The sequence below is a fragment of the Molossus molossus genome, unplaced genomic scaffold (genome assembly GCF_014108415.1).
Source record: "Molossus molossus isolate mMolMol1 unplaced genomic scaffold, mMolMol1.p scaffold_m16_p_12, whole genome shotgun sequence".
Classification (NCBI taxonomy): Eukaryota; Metazoa; Chordata; class Mammalia; order Chiroptera; family Molossidae; genus Molossus; species Molossus molossus.
In genome coordinates, this window is record NW_023425347.1 from 103447667 (window position 1) to 103471344 (window position 23678).

General features: G+C 61.9%; 1 protein-coding gene across 1 annotated transcript in view; it reads right to left on the reverse strand.

Annotated features, from left to right (window-relative positions):
* PRDM16 (PR/SET domain 16) overlaps positions 1 to 23678 on the reverse strand; it is a 291643-nt gene that overhangs the window by 191330 nt on the left and 76635 nt on the right. Inside the window, exon 2 of the mRNA XM_036256227.1 lies at positions 3272 to 3621. Coding sequence (XP_036112120.1) covers positions 3272 to 3621 — 350 coding nt within the window. The remainder of the gene's footprint in view (positions 1 to 3271; positions 3622 to 23678) is intronic.

Here is a 23678-nt window from a genome sequence, read left to right on the forward strand (position 1 = left end):
CAACCTTGACCCCGAAGGTCACAGGCCACCTGTGGGGGCCTCGAAGCCACACAAGGGCCAAGCAGCACGCCGGTCACATGAAGGCCGCAGGAAGTGGCCGTTTGCTTGGATGTCAACGGAATGTCCAGAAAAATGTTGTTCTCAAAATAGAAAGAAAATGGTCTCTACGGTATCCCAAAACGACGGTAGGACTAGTCTATTCTATTTCGACTTTAACCCAGTCCTTGGGAACACCTTCCGTGGTGGGAGGAACCCACTGTTCTCTGGGACACTGCACAGACCCGCTCCCGGCCACCCCCGGGTGTCCACAGCGATAGCGGCCCTCCTCAGATCTCCTCTGTCACCTGTGCTACAATGTCCCTATCTCTCCTCTTTCCGTGAACAAATAGCACGCTGACCGTAGTAAAGTCTAACCACCTCGATTTGACAAACAATTGCCAGCAAGAGACTGAGCAATTCCACAGGCAAGATTCAGGACCCTGGCAAAGCGACAGCATCGGATCCCTGTGTCGTCCCTGGGACCTGCTCCGACGTCCGGGGTGGGCCCCGCCTCCCCCACACCTGCCGTGTACGCACCAAGGGCTGTCTGGGTGCCTCCCAGACCCCGCGGGCTGCTTCGGGCCGAGCGCACCGCGGGCGCAGGGAGAGCGTCCCTGCAGGAGCGCGGAGGACAGACGCGCCAAGCGGTCAGGCCGCCTGATTTGTGTCAGCGACTTGGGGATTCACAGAAAGACCCAGGCTGCGGAGCCGGGGGGTTCTGCTCAGATCTGGGGACTGTTGGCAGGCAGGGCCCACGGGCGACGCCGAGCGGGGAAGGGGCACCTGGGTGCCGCAGGTCCACCCTGAGGGAGGCTGGAGAACAGACCGAGACACCATGCCTTGTTCCAGCAGACAGTGGACAGTCCCACGAGGCTGCTCGCGGGGGAGACCGTGCTTTCTGCCCCGAAGGCCCACACGGAGGCCCATGAAGCTCCAAAGAAACCTTCACGGCCTTCTGATCTGTTTCGGGTAAAAGTGGGTTCCCCAGGCGTCCTCCGTCACTGGGGAGGCGGTGGCTTCCCACCCAGTCCCGCCATCGGCTCTCAGCACTAGGTCGCAACAGTGACGCATTCAGCTGCCCGACGCGTTTGCTGGCGGCACGAAGCCCGAGCACAGCCCCGAGCAGGCCATGGGTCCCTGCTCGCAAACAAGGTCGGAGGGGCCAGGCCGGTGCATCTGGGCACCACTGCGGGCCGCTGGGTGGAGGACAAGCACTTGGAAGTGCCGGCAGGAAAGGCAGCTGGAGGGTCTCGCCCGGGACAAACCCACTGCCGAGGGGGGAGGTGCCCACGCGGGGAGAGCGGTCCCTCACGTACCCCGAGAGCAAATGATATCGCGCAGTCAACAGGCCGGCACAGACAGCAGCCTCGGCCCGTACCAGGCCCGGCACCAGCACGGGGCGGCCTGGGACATTTCTTTAGAGAGAGCAAACACAGAACAAAGTCGCCTCAAGGTCGCCCAGCACGCTGGCTGAGAGGTTCGTTGTCCAAGCATTGCCCGCTCGTTAAACAGTCCCCCCCTCTCTGAGCGTGTCACACGAACACCTAAGTCACTCTTGCAAACACCAGGCGGAAAGGACTGGCGGAGTCTGCTAAAGGCCATCTCACGGCCGAACCCCTCCCCTGACACCTCACTGGGCCATGCTCTCCCCGGTCCCGTGAGCGAGAGGGCGTCCCGCGTGGCCCTGGCGTGGGGGCTGCAATTCCTTCACCTCCTGCCATCCTTGCTCCTAGGCCCCTGGGGGTCTGTTCTGAAGGTGACCTGACCTTGAGCGGCATAGACCTGAGTCTGCCTGCCGCTTAGGACGGTGGGACACGCCCGGCTCACAATGCCCTGTGGCTGCCACCCTTTCAGATGGTGGCAAATCCCAGAGCACCCGTTCCTTCGTCCATCTGGTCGACCCACCTCCCAGCGACCCCTTCTGCACAGCTGACACTCGGGCGGGGGTCCTGGGTCCCCAGTGTCCACACCCCGTGTGCTCCCAGGACCACACGCCACCTGCCTGCTTGGCTCTCAGCGCCGAGGGCATGCTGGGCCCTGTCTCCGGTAAAGGAGGGTGAGGGGTCTCCTCCACCACCGTGGGCACCAGCACCTCCAGCCTCCGGGAGACCCTGAGAAGGGGTCTCAGTGCCGATGGGCCGGGGGAGAGGCCCCTGGCTGGCCGGGGCTCCCGGAGCCTGGATGAGCTGGGGAGACCGGGCCCGTGAGCACCGCACATCTCTAGGGAGGGGTTCAGGCGTGATGGGCGAGGTTTCGAGGTATAAAGCCTTGGGAGAGAGCAGAGGCCAAGCTGCCCACACACCCGGCAGGACCACTCAGACGGAGAACCTTCCCAAAGCCGCGGAGAGGCTGAGAGCTGGCTGCCCCCCACCCCCGAGTGCCCTGGTCCTGGCCACACTGGTCCCCTCCCCACAGCAGGAACCCGGGCGCGCACCTGCGGTGTCTGCCCAGCGGGGTGCCCTAACGGAGACCGCTGTGCGGAGCCAGAGGAAAGCCAGGACCCCTGAGACCACCTCAGAGCCCCCAGATCAGAGCCCAGCATCCTCGCCGGCCTGAGCAGGACACCCCCGAGGGAGGGACCCCTTCAGGGACGTCAGGACCCCTCACCTAACGTGCACCCACTCTCCTGACCACAGACGGGGTCGGAACCGTGGATACAGCCCCGGTTCGTCAGGGAAATCTAACGCACAGACACCCCTCTCTGGCAGGATGAGACTGGGCCCCACTAATACGAGAAGGGGGCTCCTCTTAGGGGGCTGGTGACAAAGCGGTGGCGAGAGGCCCCGGGCGTCGATGGGCACGGCCACCAGGCGTGTTCCCTGAGCTGCTCACCAGGCATGTGGCCTCCCGTGTGCAGGAGGTTCCCGGGGAGTCGAGACTCTTGTTCGGGGACATTCCATTAATCTCCACTGTTCCGCCGAGATTGCAGCCCTAGCACCTAAGACCCAGACGGGAAGCACAGGGCGTTTTAAGACATGAGCTCATTAAAGACACATTTCCGGGAAGAGCGCGGCACAGCCACCGGGGGCTGCCAGGCGTCCGCGAGGACCCCAATGCTTTCTGAGTCGCGTCATGTGAGCTGCAGGATAAAATAAGCCTGGGAAATGTGACATTCGAACGCTCTCTCTGCCCGAGCCTCCCGCCCGGGGCTGCGGCGGCTCAGCCGGCTTTATAAATAGATGGAGCACAAGATAAATGACCGCGATCAATCACGCCAACGCTGGACGCTCACCTCCCATCCGAAGTCGGCCTCCTTCAACGTGGCCCGGGGCGCCACCATGTAGGGGCCGAAGCGCTCCCCGATCTCCATCCTCTTCTTGGCCCAGATCCCCAGGCCGGCCCCCGGGATCGAGGACTCCCGGAGCTCGAAGTCGGGTGGGATGGGAATGTCCTCAGGGATGTAGACCGGGGCCTCGTAGGGCGAGCCCTCCTTGGGGGTGAAGTCCTCGCTGGTGGGGAAGGGGGACGCCGGCCCCATGGGGATGGGGGACATGATGCTGTCCTCGGTCTCGTCCCCGGCACTCTCTCCCGCCAGCAGGTCCGGGTCCGGCTCATACATATTATTTACAATGTCGCCGTCACCTGCGGGAAACAACACAGCGTCAGGCTGGGCGGCACACCTTCTGCGTGCCTCAGGCTCAGGGAGCTCTGGGGCTGGGACGGAACTGGATCCTGGGATGCCAGCAGGTCCAGAGGTCCCCAGCCTCCACCCCTGAGCCCAGCGGCCCCCCCATGTGAGCGGTGCCCAGGACAGTGAGTCCACCAGCTCCTCTAGGGACCGACATTCTCCACGTCCCCTAAGGCCACACGCAGGACCCCGCCCGTGGGCACCGGAGCCGCCACATCCACAGGTTTGGGGATAGTGAGGGGAGTCGTCGCGCTGGGCACCCACCCAAGGCTGCTGGTGAAACCCTTGCTCCAGAGCCATCCGGTCTGTGCTGCCCGGCAGCCTGGATGGGGACGCGTCCCAGGTTCTCAGGAGGACTCAGAATCGAGTTCCTGTGGAATGTGTCCCGACATTTGGGCAGCTGAGTGGGCCCGCCAGCAGGATCCCTCAAGGCAGGTTAGGACGGACACCCGCTGAGGCCACAGACACAGGACTGCGGGGCTGAGGTCACAGGACTGAGCACAAGGGCAGAAGGGGCCCCTCTTTGGGGTTTTTCTCAAGAGAGCCTTGGTGCCAAGACAATGCCACCTGGACATATACCAGCCCTGAGGAGGCGATAGAAGGTGGGCTAGAGCGACAGAGAGGGCCGGGGTGGGCCACACGGGCCAGGGGTGGGCCACACGGGCCAGGGGTGGGCCACACGGGCGAGGGCTCCCTCCAGGTATCGACCCAAAGAACTAAAAGACAGGTGGACTTCACAGCACATTACCCACAATCCCCCAGAGTTAGGAACATGCAGGTGCCCATCAACAGGAGAAGGGTGAACAGGGTGGAGTACTACTCAGCCACGAAAAGGACAGACTGACACGCTGCACCGTGGACGAGCCCAGCAAACACCCCGCTGAGAGAGAAGCAGACGAAAGGCCACGTGCCGTGTGATTCTGTTTCTACGGGACGCCCGGGTGGGCGAATCCAGGACGGAATCCACAGTGCTGGGGGGGAAGTACCGAACAAGTGTGGGGTCCCCTCCGGGGGAAGAACGTGTTCTGGAACCGGACAGCGGTAGCAGTTGCCCCACGCTGTGAGTGTTGGAGTGTCAGAGAGGGTGTGGGGAGGGGGGTGGCGAGGAGCGGCGGAAGGACCCGGACCCGCTCAGGCCTGCCAGGCTCCTCTAGATGCTTCCTCCTGAGTCCTGCCCTTGAAAAATTGTGAAAGTGACCCGGCCACTGCTGTGGTCACTTTGGCCCTTGGCCCTCGGCCCCGCCCTGCTCGAGTGACGTCGGCGGGCGAAGCAGAAGTCTCCAGGGAGACGGGACTTTTAAGTACAGGAAAAATGACTCGGGTCCCTCACGCTGGCTGCACACAGAGCCGGAGGAAGAGACGAGATGTTTTCTTTCCGAAGAAGCCCAGGTCTCGCAGGAACAAGTCTCGGGGATAACAAACACCTATTTAATTTAGCAGTGTTCACAGGAGCCACTGTTGTGTTGGAAGTGGCCAACAGTTCTTTTCTAACTGACCGTAGGACCCTCTCAAACGACGTGCAGCTGGGGCCCCTCCGCCCTAAGCACCCCAAGTTGTTTGGGTTTGAAAGCACACCCCCCTCCCCCTTCCCCACCTGTGGATGCTCAAGAGGTAGTTACAGGCGGGTACCGAAGGTGCCACCGTGTTACTGGGAACTGCACGGAGTTTGAAAACAGGTCCCCACGAGCATCCTTAACTCGGGGAGGGGGTGTCACCCTGGGTCCACGAGGAATTAGCGAGGCCACTGTGCGGGGTGTCCCCTCCACGAGCCTCTCAGGGGTCTCTTTCGTTTGGGGGTGTGTTGTTGTTTTTTAATTTTCTGTTTGAATTCCACTTCCCCAAATGCCTCACCTGCTAGAGGACAATCAACACTTCAAGGGCGTGTTTAATTTACTGGCCAAGCAAACAGCCTGGGAGAGCCCGTCGGAGATGTTTCCTGTTGATTAAAGAGGCTGTGCCCGGGCCTCCGCCCCCGGCGGGCACAGGGGTTAAGTGATTGCCCCGAGCCCAGGAAGACCCAGCCTGCAGTCCCCGTCCCCAGCAGTCGCCGCTCAGAACTGGAGGACAGGTGGCCTAATTACCGTGCAGAAACATTTGGAGAAAATGAGGTGTCACGAGCAGCCCCCAGGCCCCGAGGAGGAGGGCTGCTGGGAGGGCTGGGCCTGGAGATCCTCGGGCAGGCCACGCTGACTGTCCCTCTCCCCAGGCTCCTCGAGGGCCCCGAGGGGCTGCAGCCAGAGGCCATCCTTCCGCAGCCCTGCGCTAAACCAGGGGGGCTGGCAGGTGGCCGGCCCCGCGGGAGCCCCTCCGCCCTCCGCCCTCCGCCCTGGGCTGGACGTGCATTTCCCGGGCCCCAGCCCCGGCCCGGCCACCCAGGCCCCGTGACCGCTGGCGCATCTCCAGGGGCTCTCTGGAAGGTCAGGACGCAGAGCCAAGAACACGAGCATTTTATGACTTTGGAAGCCAGCTGTGCAGTGGGGTGTTATTTACTGCTCAGGAGACTCGGGTCCTTCATTTGGGTTTGGCGGTAGTTTCAGGACAGGGGTTCACGACGGAGCCCATCGTCCCTGAGCATTCTGGGAGACCTACCCGGATAATAAAAGCAGGGAGGAGAGGGCAGGGGCAGGCTGCAGCAGGAGGGGAAGGTTGCTGGGCACCGGCGAGCCATCCAGAGCCACGGCCACCAAGATGGGGCCACGGGACACCAGGCCACAGGTGCCAGGGCCCAGCCCAACTGTTGTGTTCCTGGTGAACATGATGCCGAAACCCAGTCTGGAGGCTTGTGTGCTGTGGGCATTTGGTCTAAAATGGGTCAGAGGAGAAGAGAAACCAGCTGCCCCCATGTCTGGGACCGTGCCTGCTGCCCTCACCCTGCCCCCCGACCGGGCCCCAGTTCAGGGCCGAGTCTTCTGCACACTCAGAGTGAGTCTGCTGCCTGTCCCCACTCAGATGTTAATCAGCCCAGAACAGAAGCCGCCCCACCACCTCCCGGAGAGCCCAATCGTAACCTTGGGTCTGCAGGGAGAGGGGAGCCCCAGGGTAGGACAGCTGTGCTCCAGGAGCCTGTGCAGAGGGTCCCCCCGGCACTGTCCCTGGGAGGCTGGCAGCCGTAAGCAGGGTCCCTCCCGCGGGGTGATGACACGGTATGAAGACCTCGGCCCTGCCCTGAGGCTGCAGCTCCAGGCCGCTGGCTCCTGGGGAACTGGGCAGATCGAAGCCTTGCTCCTGGGGGATGGGACTCAATTTCTCAGAATCAGCTCCTGCTCTCCCCTTTACGGCATCGGGGTTTCAGGACCCTTCCACCTGCGGGCCCCGCCTCGGCCGAGCCAGAGAGTGGGAGTGTGTGGCAGTAGCGTGTGTGAGTGTGTGGCTGTAGCGTGTGTATGTGTGGCTGTTGTGTGTGTGAGTGTGTGGCTATTGCGTGTGTGAGTGTGTGGCTGTAGCGTGTGTGAGTGTGTGGCTATTGCATGTGTGAGTATATGGCAGTAGTGTGTGTGAGTGTGTGGCTGTAGCGTGTGTGTGTGTGGCTGTTGTGTGTGTGAGTGTGTGGCTATTGCGTGTGTGAGTGTGTGGCTGTATCATGTGTGAGTGTGTGGCAATAGCATTGTGAGTATGTGGCTGTTGTGTGTGTGAGTGTGTGGCTGTTGTGTGTGTTTTTGTGTGGCAGTAGCGTGAGTGTGTGGCTGTTGTGTGTGTGAGTGTGTGGATGTATCATGTGTGAGTGTATGGCAGTAGCGTTGTGAGTATGTGGCTGTTGTGTATGTGAGTGTGCCTAAGGGTCTGCAAGGGGTGCTTGAGGAGAGGTGATGCAGTTCTGCTAATATGCCCAGCAGCCCTTTGGGCTGGAAGAGAGGGCTGGCCTCTGCCTGGGACCCCGAGAAGGAGGGAGACGGAGAGCCCGTCTGTGGGGCTTGGGAACCAGTGCCGGGGCCACCTCACCCCTCCTCCTCCAAGCAGGAGGCCGCAGGGCTGAAAGGCCCCCACAGGAGGCCCCGGTGCCAGCCTATGGTCCTGGGGATGGCTCGCCCTGCCAGCAGGCGGCGCGGCGGAGGGACAGTGGAGCACGCGCCCTGCCCACGCGCCCTCCCGGGGGGCGGCTCTCCCTCGTTCCCGCAGAACAGCTTCTCCTCCGGCTCACTGCCCTCAGGACACCCCCACTTGGCCATAGAAGAATTCTGCCCCAGCGCTCACTCTGGACACCCAACACCCAGCCTGCCCAGCCCAAGGGGGCATGCGTGACAGTGGGGAGAGTGTACACTGCCAGCAACCAGCAGGCACGGGCCTCCGGGGGCCGCAAGCCCCCATCCCTCCCGCCCAGCCCAGAGCTGCTGGCCGGCCCCGGCAGGTCCCCCCTTCTAGGCGCCGCATGAAGGCCCGCTGACCGCGGGGTCAGCCGCACCGAAGCTCCTACCACCTTTAGGAGGTCGCTCTGACAAGCAGCAGGGTGGAGAGGGCTGCGGGGGGCCGAGACTTCCCTGAACAGAGGAGTAGACTTTGCATTTGTAACGACATCAGGGGCCATAAAGGACAGTGGCTGGAGGGTGGGGAGCAGGGGTCTGGGTGGTCACAGGAGGACCAGGCGAGGCATCAGGGGGTCCGGGCAGCTCTGCACCTGGCCGTGGTGGGTACAGACGTACCAGGGTACGAGCTCAATGCACAGGCCGTTAAAGCCCCAGGTCAGAAGGATACATTGTATCCATATCCTCGACTGTATCCTTGCCCACACCCGGGTGGGATTGCTCCCGCTGAGGATGTCAGAGAGCATACTTCACTCCTCGAACTGGTCTCAGAGACCCTCATCTTGGCCAGGGCCCCCTGCCCGGTCCAGCTCGTCCTTAATGCTCTGCATTTCAGGCAGAAAATCACCTCAGGCCGATCACCCCGTCATTTTCTTCAATACCCTCCAAGGACACTGGTGCCAGGTAGGGCTGGGGTGGGGAGGCCAGCAAGCTGCCCAGTGCCTGGCCTGAGAGTGAGCCCCAAATCTGCACCTTCCCCCGCCCCCTAATTATATCCCATCTGGTGATCACCGCAGGGTCGTGGGTCAAAAACAGACTGTCCGCTGCTGATCTGATGCTGGCCCTTGGGGGGCACTACCATCCCCCCAAACGGGGGAGAACAGGTCTTTGGAAGAGTGAGGAAAAGAGGGGCCGTGGTGACCCCCCATGAGTGGGCTGCTCAAAAACAGAACTTGTGGGGCCCACAGGGGACCCGGAATTCGGTTTGCCGAAGGAGCTGGCGTGGTGAGGACAGTTCGAAGCAGACGCCACCCAGGCCCCGCGAGGTCAGCCACCGTCCACCCTCGGCCTTCGCCCACTCCCTGCGGAGCTGGGGATGCACGGCCCTGCCCAGTGAGGACACGCACGCCGGCGGCAGCCCCCCGGCGGCCACCTGAATTCCACCCTGCACGCTGCAGCCGGGCCTGGGCGTGAGGAGCCCACGAGGGGACACCGTCCCGTCCACCCTGTGGGACACGGCTCCAACAGGCCCTGCCAGTTTCTCCAACTCAGAGCATTCCTGTCGCGCTCACCAGCCGGTGGCCCTGGGAGAGGCCAGGCCCCCCAGCTGACATCTCCTCCCTGGTGGTGATGGCGCCACCATGGTGGGGGGAGGGGCTCAGCTGGCTCCCCCAAAGCTCTGGGCTGAGCGTTATCATGACCTTCTCCCCAGTCAGGGACACGCCAGGTCAGTCAGGGCCCATCTGGAAACTTCTAAAGCAACCCCCTTCCAGGAGCCCAGAGGCACAGCAGCGGGCCCTGGGCCAGGGGTGCTCCCTGGGACTTCTCCCCCAGTGACCTCTGAACCCAGATAATACATGGCTGCGCCTCTCACAGGGGTGGTGGTTTCCTGTGGGAGACCCACTGGCCCGCGTGGCAAAGCTGGATCCCTCGGGTCCGGCGGAGCCAGGAGAAAGGTACGCGTGGCGGCCAGGGGCCGAGCAGACACCTCTCCAGTCAAAGGGACCAGACTGTCTCATGTCGACCTGGACCGGAAGCCAATGCACGGAACGGCCCCCTTGTCTGCAGAAGCCCAGGTGTACACGGGAAGCAACGGCAGGTCTGAAATGTCCCCGGAGACAAGAACGGCCGGTGTGGCGTCCAGCTGTGGGTCAGGGGACTCCGCACCCAGAGACCGAGCCGGAGCCCACGGCCCCAGACAAGCTGGCCGAGCCCCCCAGCAGTGCACCGAGGACTCCGCGCCAGCCTGTGGCTTCCTGGCAAAGAGCATGCCCAGAGGGCTGGGCCGGCCAGGTGTCCGGAGCGAGGGGCCCAGCCGTGTTGAATGTTCTGGGGATGGTTTGCCCCTTGAGCTCAGAGGTTCTCAGAGTGGGGTTCCCAGGCCAATGGCACCCATGTCCCCTGGCACTTACAGAACCATAGTTCCCACCCCAGTCCGGCTCCACCTGAAGCTGGGTACAGACAAGGCAGTCGGGGCCCACACGAGCCCTCCGGAGTATGGCCGCCACTGCTGTGGGACCCGAGATCACCCTGGAGATCCGGGCAAGCTCCGCGCACGCCGACCTGGTGCACTCACCCCTGACCGCTGCAAGGAAGCCCACAAATCTGCCACTTGGCGGGAGAATAACGGTCTGCCGTCGGCCATGCCCAGCAACCCATCCGGGCGCCGAGGGAAACGGCCTCCGTCTATTTCCCTCCAGAAGCACGTAGAGTGATTCTCTGTGCAGGAAGCGCCCCCCCAGCCGGGCCCACGGTCCTGGTTCATTCACTGTGCCCCCCTGGCTGGCTGTGCCACAGAGGGCGGAGGCTCCCACTGACTCCCACGGACTCCCACGGACTCCCACGGGCCAGTGTTAAGGCCCCTCGCCCAGGCTGCAGAATGGTCTCCAGAGGCATCCGCTCCAGCCCCCGAGGTGCTTGCTTTTATAATGGAGCTTCTGTGGGTGAAAGGGGACCCCGTGGTCCCCCTTCCCGAGCATGGCCCCAGGGAGGGTACCCAGGTTGTAAAACCCAGGAAGCACCAGGTTATATTTCCAGTAAAACCAGGCTTGGCCAGGCCTCTCGAATCTGCTTCCAACTGACACCTCTCACAGAAGGCCACCAGACACAGCAGACCCAGGGCCTTCTGGGAGAGTCCCTGCCGGCACCCCCGTGGGCCCGAGGCCTTCTGGGAGAGTCTCCGTCAGCATCCCCGTGGGCCCGGGGCCTTCTGGGAGAGTCCCCGTCGGCATCCCCGTGCGCCCGGGGCCTTCTGGGAGAGTCCCCGTCAGCATCCCCGTGGGCCTGGGGCCTTCTGGGAGTGTCCCCGTCAGCATCCCCGTGGGCCCGGGGCCTTCTGGGAGAGTCCCCGTCAGCATCCCCGTGGGCCTGGGGCCTTCTGGGAGAGTCCCCGTCAGCATCCCCGTGGGCCCGGGGCCTTCTGGGAGAGTCCCCGCCAGCATCCCCGCGGGCCCGGGGCCTAAAGTCCTCATCACATCAACCAACAGCAAGGACCTCAGACCACGCCCTCTCCCAGGGAGGGACAGGCTGGGGCACAGGACAGCCTTCCACTAAGGCCAAGTCAAGGTTTTAATGACAAGGTGACGTCAAATACCACGAGGCCCATGGAAAGCCGTATGTCAGGGACCCTTCAGTTCGGCTCGGCTGAGTGTATGAAAGGAACGTGTGGCGGACGAGGGGCAACGTGGCGAGCAGACAGTACCTGGGACTTAGGCTGGCCGTGGCCGTTCAATTCCAGAAACTTCCAGGAGTGACTATGACAACAACTGGGCAGCGGCGGGCGGGCCCGGTCAGAACACCAACTTCCCGCCTTCTCCCCAGGGGAAGCAGTAGCGCCGAGTCCGCTTGTCCCCTGAGGGCCCGTGGACTGCTCAGTGCCGACAGGGCCACGGAGCTCCAGCCCACGCTGCCATGGCCCTGGTTCTCACGGAGGCCCCATGAGGAAGTGGGTGATGACGTCCCTCACTTTGTATGTCAGGGAAACGCAATACCACACGGCTGGTCAGGGCTACTGAGTCTTGATTCTAAAGTTCTCAGAGGCCATACTGTAAAATCCCAGTGTCCTCAATGCAGTGGGGCCACACCCGGAACAGTGTCCCAGCACTCACCCATGGCCTCCTGTCCCATAGGAGACCCAGGAAACGGATGAATAAACTGGTGGGTGGGTGGATGAATGGACGGTCAGTGGATGAATGAATGAGCAGGTGCATAAATGACTCCATGGAAGAATGGGTGGATGTGTGACTGAACCATAGATAAATGGATGGATGGATGGTGGATAGATAGATGATAGATAGATAGATAGATAGATAGATCGATCGATAGATAGATAGATAGATATGGATGGATGGGTGGATTACAATGAATGGATGGATAGAGGATAGATGGATGGATAGATGGATTATGGATGGATAGATACAGATGGATGGGTATATGGATAGATAGATGAATGAATGGATGGTGGATGGATGGATGGATAGATGGCAATGGATGAATAGATGGATAGATAAATGGATGGAAGGATGGATGGATGGAACGAAGGAAGGAAGGAAGGAAGGAAGGAAGGATGGATGGATGGATGGATGGATAAATGGATGGATGGATAAATGGATGGATGGATGGATGGATGGGTAAATGGATAGATTAATAGATAGATAATAGATGGATGGATGATGGATGGATGGATGGATGGATGGATGGATGGATGGGTGAGTGGATGGATGGATAAATGGATGGATGGATAAATGGATGGATGGATAATGGATGGATGGATAAATGGATGGATGGATGGATGGATAAATGGATGGATGGATAAATGGATGGATGGATGGATGCAAGAACAATCTTACGGGCAATTCTCAATGGAAAAAGTTAAAGTCAAAAACTCTCACTTCCCATTCCCAACTTTCCTTCACTGAGGACGAGCCCCATTGACATGACCCCCTTGCTCCTCACACCTCCCCCCGACTCTGATGGTTAATCTGGGAGAAACCCTAGGCTTGCCCGGCCCAGTCCCCAGCCCTGGAAGGGAACCCGCTTCTCTGCTGCTCCTTCAGGGCGGCCCTCCCTTCAGCCAGGGGCGTGGCCTGCCTGTCCAGCACCCCCGGGGTGCAGTGGGATTCTGGGATTCAGCCGCAGGCCCCCAGCCCTCTGAGCTGGTGGGTCCTCTCTCCCCCACCTTCTGACTGCCCCTTTCTCTCTGGAACCTGCAGCGAGAACTGCTGGGCACTGGGCCCCTCGGAGACCCCAGCCCCTTCCCCTGCCCCAGGGCCCGTAAGTCCTCGTGAGCTGTGACTGTCGACAGTGCAGGGACAGGCGTGGGGACAGAGGAGCAGTCAGTGGGGCTGGGTCCACGGAGGCTGCTGGGTAAGTGAAATGAGACATTCTCACTTCTTCTTTTTATCCTCACCTGAGAACATTTTGCATTTATCCTCAGATAGAGCGGGAGGGAGAGAGGGAGAGAGAAACATCAATGTGAGAGGGACACATCAAGTGCTTGCCACCCATACGACCCAACCGGGGCCGGGGACAAATGTAACTGAGGTACATCCCCTTAGCGGTAACCGAACCCAGGACCCATGGGCTAATGCTCTAACCGCTGAGCCACACCGGCCAGGTCAGACATTCTTTTTTTTTTTTTAATCCTCACCCGAGGACATTTTTCGATATTTTGTTCAGATAGAGTGAGAGGGAGAGAGAGAGAGAGAAACATCGACGTGAGAGCGACACATCGAGTGGCTGCCACCCACACGACCAACCAGGGCCGGGGACAAACTGCAACCAAGGTACATGCCCTTAGCGGGAACCGAACCCGGGTCTCTCCAGACCGCAGGCCAACGCTCTAACCGCTGAGCCAAACCAGCCAGGGCCAGACAGTCTTATTTCTAACAGGACTTCCGTGCCCTCGGTCCTGCCGACAGCAACTCAGCAAGGGAACCCCGTCTTCGGTGGAGGGGTGCTTGGGGCTGCAGGGAGTGTCCTGCACACCCACCTCCAGGAACTGACGGCTCAGTGTGGCCATTGTTCTTGTTTTCCATCAACCACAGCCGGAACCCTGCCTGTAACACAAGGACAAAGCAGTCCTGGCTCCAGGACCGGCCCGGTGAGGTGCCCTTGGCGCTCGGAGCCCCCCCCCCCGGACTGCCAGGGCTGCGGGCCGTGCTCGGTGGCACCCCCGCCGAGCTGCCACGAGCCCGGGGCAGAGCGTGGCTGTTATTAACGCAGCAGATTAATAGCTCCGAGGAGAGAGTCCCTGCAAACATGCTAAATATTAATAATAATCAATCGCGTTTAGATTCCCGGCCCCCCGCCCGGGACCTCGCCCACAGGGACCGGAGGGCGACGGCCCCAGCTGCAGGGCCGATGGAGCTGAATGTCATTAGTCTGGGAGGCCCAGGAGGCGCGGGGCTGGTGCTGGCCTCTGGTCTCGCTGGAGCCCTGCCCCAGCCTCTCCTGCGAGGGCCCAGGTGTGAGCGCCTCCCTGCAAAGAGGTAGGGCCTCCCCTTCTCCCCCAAACCTGACAAGATGGCCACTGCCACACCCGCGAGCCTGTGACGTGTCCTGAAACGGAGCTGGCTGGGACAGCCCACGGGGCCGCACCTTTCGGAGAGGAGGATGCAGGTCAGAACAACCCGACCCGTCCAGGGCCCAGAGCGGGCAGCGGCAGGTCCTCTGTCACCCGGATGTCACCAGGACTGCGGTGGGTTGGACTGGGTCCCCCCACGTTTTGCCCTAACCCTGGTTCCCATGAATAAAACCCGAGCTGGAGACAGGTCGTCGCAGAGGTGGTCAGGCTAGGAGAGGTCACTAGGGTGGGCTGTGATTCAGCACAACCGGTGTCCTCAGAGGACGAGGAGACAGACACACACAGAGACACAAGGCGGGGAGCACAGCCACGGGACGGCAGACGCCCCTGGAACTGCGAGAGAAGAAACGTTTTCCGCCCAGTTCACAGCTGCCTGGAGCAGACACAAAGAGCCACGCCGGAGGGTCCTGTCCACCACGGACGCAGCCCAGGGGTCCCCTCCACTCACAGGCTCCCCCACTGGGAGCTCCCACCTGCCCCTCGGTCCTCAGTCTGCTCGCGGTGCCGTGAGGGAGGTCACCCATCTACCCATTTCACAGATGCAGAAAATGGATAGAGGCTCCAGGTGAGCCCTTTGCTGGGAGTGGAGCCCAAGCAGCAGGCCCTCAGAGCCAGGGACACTGGGTGCCCTGAGAATGAGTCCCTGCTCCCCAAGCTCAGCCCACTCAAGGTCAAATCCACCTGCTCCCCACTCAAGGTCAAATCCACCTGCTCCCCACTCAAGGTCAAATCCACCTGCTCCCCACTCAAGGTCAAATCCACCTGCTCCCCACTCAAGGTCAAATCCACCTGTCCACGGACCAGCGGGGCCTCAGTGTGCTTCACAGACCACACATCCCAGAGGGTCCTCAGCTCCCCGCCTGCGGCCTGGCCCAGTTTCCAAAGGGCTGCGACGGAGACCGAGCCCAGGAGCCCACTGCCCCACTCAGCCCTCCTGGCCCCCTGTCCCCGTCCAGCGGCGCCGACACAGGCCCATGGGGGCTCTGACCGGCAGCCCCGACCACCTGGCCCCTCCTGAAAGCCGGCGCATTATTCTAAGACGATTATTTACCCGAGCAATGCTCGGGGGACCTGCGCTCCCGTCTCGGGCCGTCCCTGCCTCCTCCTGCTCCCATCGCCCCGGGCAGGCGATGCCACTGTAATTTTTATCAGGGCTTGTTCCCGGTAAAGAGCCTCTTTGTTTCAGAGAGATGTGATTTGGCCTTTTTTCTCCTCGGCTTTATTCCTCGGTTAATATTCCCCGAGCCCTGGGGGCAGCGAGGTGGCCGCCGATTGCTCAAATCTCAGTTTTTCTTCTAAATCACGGCCGACTCACCCTGGTCCCGTGCTGAGCGCCCTGTGAGCCGGCGGCCAAGCCGGGCTGTCCTGCGGGACCCTTCGCCTTCTGCATTGTGTCGTGCACCCGGCCCCACGACCCCCTCAAATATCAAGGGGAGCTGGCTCCCGACACCAGCTCTGAAACCTCCCATTTGGCCCCTCCGCGGGGGGCTTCTTTAAAAAAACTGCGGTGAAAGACACATCACGTCAAATGCTCCATCTTAATGGTTGTTTTGGTGCAGCTCTGCGGGCTGAGGCACAACCCCCCGTCATACAGATGTCACCCCATCCTCTCCACATCTTTCCATCTTCCTGAACTGAACCTCTGTCCCCCTGGACGCTCACCCCGCCCCCACACCCGCCGTTCCGCTCGCTGTCTCTGTGGGTTTGAACCCTCCGGGGACCTCATCTGAGTGGCACCCTAGTGTTTGCTTTGTCCTTTCGTGTCGGGTTTATTTCACTCAGCACGATGTCCTCCAGGTCCCCCCAGGTTGCAGTCGGTGCCAGAACCTCCTTCCTTTTCAGGGCTGACTAATGCTCCACGGCACCGTTTACCCGCCCGCCCGGCCACGGCACCTGGGTCCTGTCCACATCTCTGCGTCATGGACGGCGTCGTTCTGAACGTGGGGGTGCGATGTCTGTCTGAGTCCACAGGATGGGGGGTCCTCGCAGGCTGTCCCACCAGAGTGAAGTTAGGAAACTGGGCTCCGTCCTCGGCCCCTCCCCGCCCCGCGCTCCCCCTCCTGTCTCAGCCGACACGCAGGTCCCGTGCGCACAGCGTCTCTCCTTCCGGTTCCCATACAGATGCTCTCTGGACCTCAGTTCCCCACTCTCTGAAAGAGGGGTGTGTCCAACCTGGGAGACTGTCAGGAGGCTCAGAGCAGAGGGGCACCCACACGGTCCCCACACTGTCATCGTGTGACCATCAGGCGGCCCACACCCCAACGAGGGCAGTGCCGTTGGTCATCCAGCATCCCTGGCACCCACGGTGCCCACAGGCACGCCTGGAACAATGAGGCCCCGTCCTGCTGGAGGTGCACCTGTTAGGTGGGGCGGAGGGCCCTGGAGGAGCCCCAGGGAACGGGCCTTGGTCTCCAGGACCGGGGAGAGCTGCGGAATTTGGGGTTCTTTGAGGCCCCCAGCTAAGCTGGGCTGTGGGAGGCTTTGTTGTGGAAGAACCTGGCGGCTGCAGAAGCCATGCTGCCTCTGGTGAGGGGTCCTCGGGTCCCTTCCCTGCTCAGCCCGGGGCTGCGGAGTCCTGGGTGCTCCAGGGAGGAGGGGGAGGGGCAACCCAGGGGGTCATGGCCCGGTGCATGTGGGGAAGGGACCCCCAAAGCCCACAAGCACACTGTTTCTGCAAACCCTGAGGCAAAAGTGGGGTGCAAGGGGAAGGGCCCAGGTGGGATGGTGGCCTGACCTGGACGGTCATGCCTGTGTGCTGCAGGCACAGAGGGTTTGGGGGACGCAGCGGAGGCCCCGAGAAGCTGTGCAGGGCGGCCCCGGGAGCTGCCCCACCTGGGGGCAAAGTGTCCGGGGACAAAACGTGCTCAGCTGGGCAGAGTCCCACCTGCTCCCCATCCCGTCTGGGCAGCACTCAGGGGTCGGGGGGAAGGTTAACACTGAACAAACACCCTGACATCTGCCACCACACTAGTTACAGACAAATGTATCCCCTTAGTACCTACGCCCCAGCCTGGGGCTGCCGTTCGAGGCGAACCAGTCCCCCACAACAAATGTGGCACCTCAGGGACAAGAGAGCTGCCCAGAGTGCCCGCCCCTCACTGGGAGGGTGGTCTCCCCGGCATCCTGGGACTGAGGTGCCCTTGGGGGCCGGGCTCTGGGCAGGGTGGGCATGAGGAGACACAGCCCTCCTTGGGGACCCCACCAGCCAGGCTGGGGAGGGGAAGCCCTCTGCTCCCACACTGCGCGGCCCCCCCACCTTCGCACACAGCGGGCTCTGTGCTCTGCATGCGGACAGCAGAGGGGTCCAGTGTCCATTTGCCCCGAGGCCTGGGGGCGGGGCAGCTGGTGGTGGGAGCGGGTCCTCGTGTTGCCCAGATGACAACACTGCAGATGGGAGGGATGAGAGAAAGCCGGGGCGCCCCCCAATCCTCTGGGCAAGACACCGGGGGCAGCCTCACCCCGCAGACCTGGGGGCCTGCCCACCACCCACACCTTAGAGCAGCCGCCAGCTGCGGCCGCAGCCGGCCAATGCCCAGCCCGGCCCTCCGGCCGCTTCGGCCCTAATCAAGACGTCCACAGTTTTCACCATCAAATAAAGTGCTCCACTCGGCCGAGCTCACTCCCGGCTCAGCCACGCTGTGGCTTCATTTAGCAGGCCAGTGGCGAGAGGGGAAAAAAAAAAGAAAAGAAAAAAATTCATTAATTTTTATTAACAGGGAGAGCCATTTGTCCCCTGTGACAATATTTGACTTGTCGAAATGATTTTCACCTCTGCCATGAGGTGGGCGCTCCCCACATACATCACCCGATTACTCGGAGCGGCCGGCCGCAGTCATTAGGCAGTGAATTACCGGCAATCCCCAGCACTATTAATCACCCTGACAAAGGCGTCAGCTCGCCGCTGACCCGAGCGCGCCGACCCGGCAGCCAGAGGCCAGGCCGCAGCTCCCGGGGCGCCGGCCCTTCCCTTCCTGCCCCGCGATCCGGCGTCAGCCAGAGGGTGCCGTGGGTGCCCGGGCCCTGGCTTCTCCCTGGGTCCTTTTATCCTGACGCCCTCCTTGTCGAGGTGGCGGCCAGCGGTCGCGAGCATCCGGAAAGTCCACGTCAATCACCCTATTTGTTCCCCGAGACACAACCCCAGGAGCGAGGCCCACTGTGACCCCATTTTACAGATCTGGAAACCGAAGATGCCAGGAGGGGCGGGCCTGGGCGCAACCAGGGCCGGAGGAGCGGCTGCTGGGCCGACCCCAGGCCGACATCTCCAGGCCCAACGCCCCCGAAAGGCTGCTGGGGAGCCGGGCAGTCAGGGTCACGGGTTTTCTCCGGCCGCTGACCAGCTGCACAAGACGACGTTGACCCTGAATGGGTTTGGACTGCGTAGGTCCACCTATCCGAGGAGTTTCTCAGTGAACATAGGGTGCCCCCAAAAATGTCTACACAAAAAAAGTGTAACTATAAAGCCAGTGTTTAGTAAAATGTATTTCATTTTCAAAAATGTAATGGAATTGACAGACACCTTGTATACATTTGGGGGGAACACGCTGTAAATCGGAAGATCTTGGGGGGGTTATTTTGGGGAACACCCTGTATATTGGAAGATTTTCAGGAGCTTTTTGGGGAGACACCCTGTATGTTGGAAGATTTTGGGGAGATTTTTTGGGGACACTTTGTGTTAGAATATTTGGGGGGACACCCTGTATGTGTGTTGGGATTTGGGGGGACACCCTGTATGTATGTTGGGATTTGGGGGTCACCCTGATGTTGGAAGATTTTGAGGAGATTTTTAGGGGACACTCTGTGTTGGAAGATTTTGGGGGGACACCCTGTCTGTGTGTTGAGATTTGGGGGGACACCCTGATGTTGGAAGATTTGGGGGAGATTTTTTGGGGACACTCTGTGTTGGAAGATTTTGGGGGGACACCCTGAATGTATGTTGGGATTTGGGGGGTCACCCTGATGTTGGAAGATTTTGAGGAGTTTTTTGGGGACACTCTGTGTTGGAAGATTTTGGGGGGACACCCTGTCTGTGTGTTGAGACTTGGGGGAGATTTTTTGGGGACACTCTGTGTTGGAAGATTTGGGGGGTACACCCTGAATGTATGTTGGGATTTGGGGGTCACCCTGATGTTGGAAGATTTTGGGGAGATTTTTGGGGACACTCTGTGTTGGAAGATTTTGGGGGGACACCCTGATGTTGGAAGATTCCCGGGAGACCTCCTCATGCTGGGGCGCGGCCATCGTCACCTAACGCCCCACGAGTGATCACGTTGCCGCTTCCTCACTATCACCGCGGAGCCGCGAGCCCTGTGAAAGAACGCGAGGGCGGCGTCCACGCGGGCGGCTGGCGGTGACTGCGACACCCAGTGCTCTGGAGGGACAGCACCGACGAGGCGCCGCCCGTCCATTGGGACAGACGCGTGCGCTCCCGTGCTTCCCCGTCCAACAGGTCCGGGCAGCGCGGCTGCAGCACAGGTCTCAGAACCTGCCTCCCTGAAGGTCCGTTTCCCCGAGGTCCGGCCACGGGTGTTGCTGGTCAGAATGAGCAGAAAATTCCGCTGTGAGGAGATGTCCCCGCTGAGCTTTCCGGACAACCGAGGCTCGGGAAGGACCACGTCCGAAGGCAGGGGCCTGCACAGGCGGGGCCGGAGCCCCCTCCACTGCACGCGGTGACCGGGGGATTCCCTGTGCCCGGGACAGCTGGTCTCTGTGTCTGCAGACCCTCCGCAGCGACTTGCCACCCTGACACTGTCCCTGACCCTGTCCCCAACCCCGGCCCTGACACTGGCCCTGACGCCGCCCCGACACCATTCCCAACCCTGTCCCCAACCCTGTCCCCTACCCCGGCCCCGACACTGTCCTGGCACTGGCCCCGACACCGTCCCCTTCCGGGTCCAAGAGAGGCTGCAGGGGCTCTGTGTTGGCGGGATGACAGGCGGGCGGGCGGGCGGGGCTTCTCCGAGATGTCTTTCCTGGGAGACGAGTGATGGGGCCCACCTGTCAGGGGCCTGGTGGGACTAGGGCCGGCAGGCAGGTGGCAGGTGGCCCCGCCCCCTCATTCCGCTACACCACTTCAACCGCTTCTGCACATTAATCCAATTAATCATCTCTCCGCTTTAAACCGATCTCTTCCCATTAACCCGCAGCAGAACCGCTCCTCAGCCTGGTCTGAACCCCAGTTTGAGAGTCGGAGGGCGGGGGTGGGGGGTCACTCCCGACCCATTTGTCTTCCTTCTCTGGACTTCTCATTTGTTATGCCTCAGCACATTCCCTCGTTTTCCTCATTAGCGGCTAATTCACGAGTCCCAACAATCCACCCACCTGTTCCTTTCATCCAGGCTGCTGCGACACTGGACACAGCCACGTGCTCAGGCATGTGGTGGGGCAGCGGGGGCCTCTGTTGGGGGGTTCACGATGTGACCCCCACCCTCCTCCTGCCACAGCCCCCGCTTCCGGAGCCTGTCCCCGAACCCGGCCCCAATTCACGTCCGCGGGGCCCAAACTGACAACGGGGCCGCGGTCCAGCGCTGCCGACTGGCGGGCGGCTTTCAGAAACCGCACGTCGCGAGGACGAGAGGCGCCTCCTGCCGGGTGGAGGCCGGGCTCTCCCGAGCCTCCCCCGCCTCGTTTTCTCTTGATCGTACCCTCGAACCCGCGCCTTATCAAGCTGGCTGCCGGCGGCGGTATCACGGGGCGCAGACCGACTGAGCCATGGTCTCCCTCTGCATCCCTGGGTGTCCTTCCGGGGGGCGAGGGGCGAGGCAGAGGGCTGTGTTCAACTGCACCCTGCTGTGTGTGCCCTGGCAAGTGCCTCGGGGTCTCTGAGCCTTCGGCAGCATCTTTACTGCATGGGAACGTCGGCTCTGCTTCCTAGGGCCTCCGTGAGGATGGCGTGAGCTCGCACCAGGCGCACACTCGGCACCCAAACCAGGTGGCACTTCCATGTCTACCCACCCCCTCGGGGGGCCAGGAGGCTCTGCTCAGGGCCCCGCCATGAGCAAGGTCTCCGGCTCCTGGAGAAACGGGCACTTTCTCTTTTACAGCGAAGGACACGGGCCACCAGTGGGACAGTCCCCAAGGCCGTCTCCCACAGACGCCCCAGTTAGCCCTACTTTTTGAACGAGGCCCCTGCAGGTCTGGGGGTCTCCGCTTCCTTTTGAGAATTATCAAAGGCTCTCTGAGAACCTCAGTGTGACCCACAGTCAGTCCCCGGGGCGGGCAAACCTGCCGGGCTTCTCGGGAACTCTCCTCACTCGCTCACATCAATCCGATTCTCTCTGCTGGGGGGGACGGCTGGGTTTGGAAATCCGTGATTTCCTGGCCGTTAATGAATTTCAGCCAAACGGGAAGCGAGGTGCGGTTCCAACGCAGCCTCAGATCTGAGCGCAGGAAGGGCCGGGGGCCGAGGGAGGGCTCCCGCCTGGCCCCCCGCCCGGCCCCCCGCCCCCACGGAGCCCCCTCTTCAAGGTGCTTCTCAGCTCGCTTTTTGTTAGCGTCCGGCAGCACGTGTGATGTGGCCGCAGGCAAGCAGGCCAGATCCACACTCCTGCGTCCAGGTGACCCTGTTGCTGAGCCCAGGTGAGCCCTAGGTCCGAGTCGGTGGGTTGCACCCCAAGGGATTTCCTCCTGTGGGACAAGCCCCTCCGGGAAGAGCCGAGCGGAGGAGGGGCCCCTTGGGCATAGCCCCCCATCCACGTCCGAGTGTCCTCACCTGGGCCACCTGGCACAGTCCCAAACCCTTCCCCACGGTGTCCCAGGGACGAGGGCCGATCGACCAATCAAAGACTGAACAGGACGAGGGAAGCCCCGGAAGGCAGAGACCGGCCGCACACTGCTAGGGAACAGGCACCTGGCCCAAATGTCAGGGGGAGCAGGGTGCATGCCCCGCCATCCCCTGGTGCGGGCCCTCAGCCGCTTCCCAGACCCCCCAACACAGCCCCTCAGAGCTGCCTCCACAGAGCCTTATCCAGTCAACACGGCCAGACCTGTGCCGGCGCCACCGAAACACGGCCGTGACCTCATTTCTCTTGCAGGTCACCTCTGGCCCAGACCCCTTTCGGGCCACCCGCCTGCCACCAGCACTTAGGTGGCAATCCCTCACGCTTCAAACCCACGCCCGCCCGACGCCGGCCGGCACACGGGGAAGCGTCCTGTCCGGCCAGCGGACTGCCAGCCGGGAGGTGCGTGGCCTGAGGGAGGCGGACGCAGGTCCGGCTGTGAGAGCTGAAGCCTGTCCCACTCGGCACAGGGCCCCCCGCCGTGCTGCCCCAGCCTGGGGCCCCCGCCCCCCCTGTGCTGGAGACGGTCGTTCTGGGCGCCGTCAGCCCGTCCCCGCCGCCTGACGTTGGTCACGTTTCTAAAACTCAGAAGCGAGGAGGGGAAACCCTCCCCTTGGAAAACGCTGTCTTCTCAGCGCGCGGATCCCGCCGGCTGCCAACCCAGGACAACCTGAAATTATTCTAAATCGCTCTCCAAACCCTAGGGAACCGCGGAACGGAAAGATCTCCCGTGTTCGTCACACGTTGTACTTAAGCTGCCGGCCGGACGTCTGAGGGCACCGAGCTCACAACAGCAGCCTCTGAAGTCTGCGGGAGACACGGCGGCGGGGCGCCACGGACGGCCTGCACCCCTGGCTGTTTTAGGGGGTCAGCGACAGAGCAGTGTCCGAGCACTCCTCGCACCTAGGGCCGCAGGCGCCAGAGGCTCCCTAGCGGAGATGGTGACAAGTGGGAGGATCTGGGGCCACTCCCCATTTTGGGGGGCTGGGCTGTGCCCCCCATTTCATAGGTTGCAGTCCTGACCCTCAAGACCTCAGAATGGGACCTCATTTGGACATAGGGTCCTTGCAGACGAACTGGTGAGAAAGGTCATTAGGGGGGGTCCCTAATCCCATCTGATAGTGACCTTATAAAAGGGGAAATCTGACACCGACACGCACAGGGAGAAGCCACGGGGGGACAAGCAGAGATGGGGTGAGGGGTCCGCAAGCCAAGGAACCCCGGGGGTGCCAGAGCCACCGGGAGCTGGGGAGGCCTGGGCGGTCCTCCCTCTCGGCCTCGGAGGATCCAGCCCTGTGACTCCTGGGTCTCGGACCTCCAGCCCCAGCACCGAGAGAGGATTCTGTTGTTGGGGTCCCAGCCGGGTGCTTTGTTAGCAGCCCCAAGACACTAACCCGGCTCCTTACTGAGCACCGACAGCGAGCCAGACTGCCGGAGGGGCTCAGGCCGTCGGGCAGACTCGCAGTGTGGACGCAGGGTTATGCTGAGTGACCAGCTGGGTGGGTCTGGGCAGAGCCGATGCTTCCTACAAACACCCGAGGAGGTGCGTGCTGGGGTTCCCACATGCCCCCCCTTCCTAAAGCGTTTGAGACCCTTGACCCTTGACCGTCTGCTGTCTGGGCATCGGAGATGGTCAAGCCGGAGCATCTAGTCCATCCCTACCTCCTCGGAGGAGGCTGGAGGTCAAAGGGCGG